General features: G+C 32.5%; 1 protein-coding gene across 2 annotated transcripts; it reads left to right on the forward strand.

The window, feature by feature from the left end:
* Positions 1-888: 888 nt before the first annotated feature.
* LOC100819068 (uncharacterized) lies at positions 889-7,494 on the forward strand. Of its 2 annotated transcripts, none has more exons than XM_041005644.1 (5): positions 889-1,423; positions 4,294-4,406; positions 4,483-4,854; positions 5,236-6,001; positions 6,133-7,246. In XM_041005644.1, coding segments are annotated over exons 1-5 (1,470 nt in total). In that variant the 5' UTR covers positions 889-1,206; the 3' UTR covers positions 6,135-7,246. The 2 variants fall into 2 exon arrangements, with proteins under 2 accessions (XP_040861578.1, XP_003535146.1); XM_003535098.5 differs by lacking the exon at positions 6,133-7,246 and adding an exon at positions 7,282-7,494 and having other exon boundaries at positions 890-1,423.
* The last annotated feature ends 673 nt before the right edge of the window (positions 7,495-8,167 follow it).

The raw sequence follows: 8,167 nt of genomic DNA on the forward strand, positions 1-8,167 counted from the left end.
AATTTAGGGGTCTGTTCAGTAATTTTCAAATTCTATCAAGACTTTCACAATATATTTCCCAAGTAAACTACTTCTAATTCTAGTGTAGTCAATTATGCGGATCTGTATTGAATATTTTTAGCTCTTTAGGTGACTATTCTCACATCTATACTCTAGTATTCTCATATATTTGTGGATTCTTAACTCACTATTCTCAATTTCAGCAAGTTCTTCAACAAATAAATTAATTTTTATAAAAATATTTAAACCTAAACTGAATCTAATTTGAAAAGATAAATAATTAAAATCATAATATTATATAGTTATACTTGTTGAATAAAACAACTCCAAATCATATTAGTAACAATTTTGTCATCTTAAAACATGATCTCCTTACACCATCCTAAATTTAATGGTTGGACAGTATTTATTCATGGACAATATGTTGTCCAACTAGTCTCTTAAAATTGGTTTAAATTTAATTTTAATCTCTTTATTTTATTCAATTCATAATTTTGGTATCTTTATTTTAAAATTGAGACATTTAATCTTTTCAATTTAAAAAATTCAAAATTTTATTTCTTACCTTGTAATTAATAAATCATTTCTTAATAATACCTTAAATAAATATCTTAGATTTAGAGTTTAATTGGACCACTAAAAAGAAATATAGTATATACAAAATTAAAAATTTGATAAAAATTAAAAATTTGCTTAAAAAAATAATTAAATGTTTTAATTTTGAGAAGAAAAAACTAAAATCATATTTTTTTTAAATAAAAGAATAAATGTCTCAACTTTAAAATAAAATGACCAAAATTATCATATAGACTTTTAAATTTGAAAACAAATTAAATTAGTATCATTTTCTTATATTTTTATTTAAACAAAAAACAGATAAACCACCACCACCACTCAGGAAAAGTTATGTCCCTTTTACAACTCACTTCAGTTGTCTCTCTCTCTTTCTCTTTCCTTCCTTCCCTTCTTCTTCCCCAACCTTCCTTGAAATTTCAAACCCTAAACTAAACAAAACTATTAATTCCCCCATCAACCCCTCATCTCATCACTATTATTATATTCAGATAATAATAAAAAGAAAAAAACATCACTCAAACTCACTCATTTTTTTTCTCAACTTCTCTTTCTTTCTTTCTCTGGCTCTTAAAAATGGGCACACCAAACCCAACCCAACCCGACGATGGGCCCTGACCCACTTCGCCGGCAATGGGAAAGCCCGGAGAACACCACCCTCTGCCCTCCTACTCCGCCGCCGAGGATCAGCGGCGGAATGCGGCGCCTCCGCCGGGATGCGCCGTCGGACTCCGATGCCTTGTCGTCATGCTTTTCTCGGTCGCGGTTTTCCTCTCCCCACTCTTCTGGCTACCACCTTTCGCTCACTTCGCAGATCCCAAGGATCTGCATTTAGATTCTAAGTACAAAGGTGGGTTGTTAATCGTTTTTGAACCAAATTTTCTCTCGCGGTTAACTTTCTTTATTTAGTAGTTTTTATTTTTATTTTAAGAAAACTTTTAATAATTGAGAAAAAATGACCGTGGAATTAATTGGTGGATCTGTTTCTAATTTTCTATAGTTGTTTTAGAAAATAACAATGTAAGGGAGAATGTAGAGAGTGGATTGGTTTGTAACTTTTTTAATTTTAGGTTTATTATAAAATTTGTTAACATTTCCGCGTGTCGGTAAAATAGAACGGTCCATGGCGGTTTTTAATTTTGTTATTTTTTAAATTAACCGATAAATTTTTTTGATATTTGTATGTGTTTGTGTGGGGTGGGGGGAAGGAGATTTATTTGTTGGATCGTGTTTTGATGTTTTCTTGGTTAGGACAATTATTATCATTTATCACTTTCCTACATTTGAATGATGTTGTTGATGTTGTGGACTTGGTATTTTCGAAATATATTTAGAACTAATCGCAATTTAATTTTAATGATACTCAGAGAAATTATATTAATAGTGTACGTGAATACAATAGTTTCCCAATTTTAGGATCTGACACAAATTTAATCATATGCGTTTCGTGAATTGTGGTTGAGCTGGAATATTGCAGTGGGAATTTTCTTCTCGGAAGTTAGACCTTAGAATTTTGAAGCTTTTTTTGCTAGTTGAGGAGAAATTTATTTAAATGGTGACTATGTCCATCAGAACCACTAGTTGCTAGGTGTAATTGTTACTCCATTTATATTGATATGAGCACTGAACATATCTTTCCTCATAAGTATATGTTTGATTTGCTTAAAACTTTACCTATTAGTGGAAGAAAGAATGGAGGTGTTGTAAGTGGATTACTTGAATAACTATAAGAGGAGGTAATAGTGGAAATGAAAATTCAGCAATATGAGGGCTTGTTTGTTTTCTGTTTTAATACAAGAAAACAAACAAACTCATGATAAGAGTAGTTTTTAAAAGTTATTTTTCATAAGTAGTACATCTTCAATTATTAAATTAAAAAATCAGACATTTTAAAGTTATTTGATTTTTTACTTCCAGTTCTGTTATTCATATTCTTCTTTCTATTATTCCATCTTCTTCTCCCATTCTTACTATCTAAATATTAGTTTTTCAAAATTGTTTTATAAGATAATTTTTAAAAACTAAAATAAAATAAACGCTGTTAAACAAAGAAAATAAAATTTTGTTCGCTGATGCAATATTACGGCAGTTAGCATTATACATGCAATTCTAAATATATGTCCTTTAATAACATACCTTTTTGCCGCTTTTGCATGGAATGTCCACAATATCCTCATCTTTTTTTTTTTTTTTTAAGGAAACAATATCTAGTTTATTTTCTTGTTGATTTCTAGTTTAATTGTTGGAATATTTAATGGGAATAATTTGCTTAGTTCATAAAGACATTAAATTAACTGTCTTTATGTGTGTTTTTGTCTTCACGTCTACTGGATTTAATGACAAACTAAATATTTAGTGATTAATTCTATATGAATAAAATCATTATTAGTAATCATGGCTTGGTGATAAGTAACTGTACATGTAAGCAATGTTGTTACTAAAAGTGTATATATATATATATATATATATATATATATATATATATATATATATATATATATATATATATATATATATATAATATAATTTTGAAAAGTAACTCCTATCAATATGATTTTTTTTTTTGGTGCAGTGCCTGTAATTTGACTCTATTTTGCTTTATTTTATTCTTTTGCAAATTCTTTTCCTAATATAAGAGTAAAGGAACAAGTCAGCCGCTGGAAATGTGTCGGCGCTTGTGCTGTTTGAGTTGAGAAATTAGATATTTTGTTTTTGTTCTGGATATGGTACTGTAATGGCTCAGACCATGGAGTTTAAAATTTGATTGAGGTTTAAAGCTATGGATATAAAATTCTTTTAGTTTAAGCTACATGGAATTATTAGCACTCAACTGGAAAGGTCTCCTCTTGTTTTGTTTTGAGCTTTCTTTTTATGGCTGCTTATAATTTTTATGTCAGTTTCCTACTTTACTTTTGTTTCAAGAGCTATTTATTATGTTGTCAAGTCCTACTTTACTTTTAAATGTCTGTTGAACAACTTTACCTAATGTCAATTGATTTAAGATGAAATCTAACACATTAGATCCTGGCTTTACCTAATGTCAATTGATTTAAGATGAAATCTAACACATTAGATCCTGGCTTCTGCACATGTTACCTGTCTTTGATAATTGATAATTAATGCATCTGGAAATTAGAATAAAGTTTTATAAATAGGGACAGAAGGGCTAATTGAAAATAGTATTAAAAAATATCCTTTGATCACATTAGTATAGTTACTGCTTATTGTAAGTTAAGATAAATTCAAGATTGAGCAGCCATACATGATATTCAGTTTTTATTTTGTTAGCAAAATCCAATTATAATAATGTTCACCTTTAAAATTGACAAGTTATTTCTTCCAGTTTGGTATTGGTCTTATGGTGCATTACTTTCACAGGTCTTTCGACATGCGGCTGAGTGTGGTTCTCAGTCTGATAGTAGTACAATCTTAATTTTTTAGATATAACACACAATTTCTGAAAATGCATTTTGACTGAGAGCTGTGTTGCCTATTCAAAATTTGTATGTGATGCAACATTTTATGATGAACTATTGAATGTTATCTTCGATTTTGTGATATATGAAAATGACCTTTTAATTATTATATATTTGTAAGCTTCTAACTCATGTTACCTTATATTATATTATATGATTTATATGAAATTAGAGGCTATGTAATTACTGACATAAGCATGATTATCTAATCTTTTTACTTAATGACGTTGTTTTACTTTTCCAGATCATGATATTGTTGCAAGCTTTTATGTGCAGAAGCCAGTTTCATTGCTAGAAGACAACATCTTGCTACTTTCTAAGGACATTTTTGAAGAGATAGGGGTTCCCTCTACCAAAGTACCTCCCTCACTAGTTTCCTTTTATGAAATTTTTTAATATTTGATATTGTTATCATTCTTATATTTAAAATCAGGTGGTCATCTTGTCCCTAGATCCCTTACCACGGTCAAACACGACAAAAGTGGTGTTTGCAGTTGATCCTGATGGTAAATATTCAGAAATGTCTGCAGCTGCCATTAGTTTGATAAGAGCATCATTTAAATACCTGGTTATACGCCAATCATATCTCCAGCTCACTACATCCTTGTTTGGTGTTCCCTCTGTTTTTGAGGTGCTGAAATTTAAAGGAGGGATCACTATCATTCCACAACAGAGTGTGTTCCCTCTGCAAACGGTGCAAACGTTATTCAACTTTACTTTGAATTTTTCCATTTATGAAATACAATCAATTTTTGATGAGCTGACAAGTCAGCTGAAGTCTGGACTACATTTGGCACCTTATGAGGTTTGTCACTATCATCTCTCTTCTTACTGTTTTTGTTGTATGGCTTTTGATTGTAATTATTTTATGTGCCTTCTATTCTAATGTTCAACTTCAGTTCTGATGTTATGTCAAATCTGTGAATACCGCTATGTTCTTGTGTAATTACTCTATGTGGATTCTGTTGTGGGATCTGTGTCAGTTTGATATTAGACTCTAAGCAGAAAAAATAATAAATAGCATGAAAAATAAGCAAGCTTTCTTGCGTGTACTATAATCTTTTTATTTCATGATGATGAGAAGAGTATACTATCCCTGCCTAATATACATTACTTGCTCTTAATACTTGGAAGATTTCCAATGATATACTGGTCTCACCAAGCTGATTTTCTTGTTGGTATGCAGAACTTGTATGTCATCTTATCAAATTCTGAAGGTTCTACAGTTACTGCTCCTACTGTTGTTCAATCATCTGTCCTACTTGCAGTTGGGATTCCACCATCAAAGGAGAGGCTAAAGCAACTGGCACAAACCATAATGGGACATCATTCATGGAACCTTGGGTTGAATAACACTCAATTTGGTAGGGTTAAGCAGGTTCGACTTTCATCTATCTGGCAACACTCCCTTCATGGCAATGGTGGTAATGGCTCACCTTCCCCTGCCCCTCAGCCTCATCCCCATCCTCACCACCATCACCACCACCACCACCACCATCACCATCACCATCACCACCATAGTCACCACCACCATGCCCACGTATTTCCTGAAACTTCACCTGCACCTGCACCTACACCTACACCTACAACTGGGGAAGATTCTACTTCACACAATTTTGGTGCCCCTGCTGCCCCTGCGAGAAGTTTGCCTGCTCCATGGAGAAGTTCTTATGCTCAACCTCCTAATTGTCGATTTGAGCATAGAAAGAGATCTCCCCGGAATACTCAAAAACATGCTCATCTAACACCTGCAGTTTCCCCTACTAATGTTCCACATTATCCTGTTGCCTCACCAGGAGTTGGACCCCCAGCACATCATGGCTTTCATTCTTTGGTTCCTGCTTTGAGTCCTTTACCAAATGTAGCATTTGCACATGCTGAGCCCCCTCCTAAGAATGATTCATCAGCTGAACGTCCTAAATCACATTTTCAATGGCCATCACCGTCTTTTTGTGAGTATTTTTAATGATAATTATTTGCATTAGCTAACATATTAACTCTAAGAGGCAACAAATGTTACAATTTTTGTTTTTTTTGCATTCCCATGTTTTAATATATCATTTATCAACAATCCTGGAGTTAGAAATGGTAAGCTTGATGAAGTTGAGCTTTCAACTTTCAAGGCATGTAGGAAAAGGAGGAATCTTCTCATTGTGTATGGGCTCAAACTAACACCTCCGCATATGTTCTGAAAAGGTTCTTTCACTGTTTTGCATTTAAGCACACTTTCATGCTAGGGACATACAGTGTATAGACTATAGAATCTACTACTTTGCTTTTGTTTTTATTTGCCCTCTTTTTTTTCTCCGATCAAAATGTTCTTCATCTTGAAGACCGGCAGACTTGAAATGGAGGTTTCTAGTTCTTCAGTATTAAATTAGGATTCCAACATCATATTGTTTGATACATTCTTAACTATTGAGTGAATTTTATAAGGGTCCTACTAAAGAGCGCAGATTTAGGTTTTTTTACATGAAATTCATCTGATAAAGAGTGAGTTGGAACTACTAAAAAAAGAGTTTGAAAAAGTATGTTACTAACCTCTATCTCACTTGCTCTTCCTTATGTTTGATTATTCCCTTCGTGATTGCCTGAGCTTGAGACTTGAGGGTTTCACTGTATCTGGGTATTAACTATACTTGCAATGAGATTGTTTAAGTTTTTTTTTTTTTTTTTTTTCTGGAGGGGCATCTCATTATACATTTCCATGGTTAAGAAAATGGTACTAGAATAGCCGGTTCAATTAAAAAAAATCGGTGAACTGGTCTGGTGTTTAGTTCATTTAAAGTCAGAACTGGCTGATTTTATGACCGGCAGGAACCGTTTGAAATCCTATGAAAACCAGTAGACAACCATAGAGAACTAATTGTTTTCTTATCTTTTTTATTTTTTGCATTCTCTTAATTTTTATTATTCAATAAAAAAATACTGATTTAACCTAATAAAGGCTGAATCTTAGTTACAAAGGTCCGTACACAAGGCTTTATTTTTTTATTGCTGACTTTAGGTTACACGATATCTAATATGGCCTTTTCACACATTTAAATTTTATTTGATTGTATTTTTTATTATTTTGTGTTAGTTTATATTATATAATGTTATAAATACATAATTAATAATTTTCCATTCAACTGTGAACTATGGTTTGATTAGTCGAATCATTGAACCATAAATATTGTATATGACCATGATAAAATATTGATTCCTTTTTACTGACATTTTGATTTTGCAGCTTCTGCAGGTTGTGTTGGGACTGTCAAATGGACATCTTTAGTGTTTTTAGTAGTCGTATTACTTGTATAAACAATTTCTGAAGGTGAGCTACGCAAAGGCTAGCTTCACATCTGAGTGGATACAAGTTGTCATTAAGAGTGTAAATAGTTGATTAAAAAGATCCAAGATCAAATATAATGATCAATCAATATACTTATAAATTATTAATCAATTTATTTAGTCCCCTGAAATTATAATGACCAATCAATTTTAGTCCCTTGAAATTAAAAAAAAAAAACTGGTTTATGAAATTATAAATTAGCAATCAATTTAATCCTTCCATTATTAGTTGATATCATCCAACACAAATTAAAAAAAAAAAAAAAAAAAAAGAGAGAGAGAGAGATGAATTCTATGGTGGGAAAGTAAAGTTTTTCCCAGACCATGGAAGAGTAAATTTTAACTATTAGATTTTTTTTAAGTTTTCATCTAATGGTCCATGTTTTTCCTTTTCTGCCAATCTTTCCTAATTTGCCCCTTTTCTTCTACCTTTCTCTCCTTCCCCTCTCCTTCTATCAGCCACCATCGTGCACCACCACTGTCTCTTTCTTGTACCTTCCTGCAACAACCAAACTCGTTCTCACGAACCCCACCCTCAACGAACTCGTTCTCACCGTCAACAAAACTCAGTCAATGGGGTTCCAGACGGTGCAGAAAGCGATCTCCCCCTCAGGCCAGCTCGTGGTGCGGAAAATCGCCAAACTTGATATTCTTTTTTGTTCATGTTGGTGGACTGATTTCATAAAACTGATTGAGGGTTTATCCCCCTTTTATGGATGAACCAGACGCATCCTTCCCTGCTTTGTTTCGTTGTTGGAACGAGGAGATCGAACATGATCTCTTTC

The sequence above is a fragment of the Glycine max genome, chromosome 10 (assembly GCF_000004515.6).
Source record: "Glycine max cultivar Williams 82 chromosome 10, Glycine_max_v4.0, whole genome shotgun sequence".
In the NCBI taxonomy this organism is placed as follows: Eukaryota; Viridiplantae; Streptophyta; class Magnoliopsida; order Fabales; family Fabaceae; genus Glycine; species Glycine max.

Bases quoted from the DNA above. Each gene is read 5' to 3' on its own strand.
- LOC100819068 (XM_003535098.5), top strand. From the start codon at position 1,207: ATGGGAAAGCCCGGAGAACACCACCCTCTGCCCTCCTACTCCGCCGCC. The intron at 4,407-4,482 runs GTACCTCCCTCA...ATTTAAAATCAG, and splicing joins TAGGGGTTCCCTCTACCAAA to GTGGTCATCTTGTCCCTAGA. The intron at 4,855-5,235 runs GTTTGTCACTAT...GTTGGTATGCAG, and splicing joins TACATTTGGCACCTTATGAG to AACTTGTATGTCATCTTATC.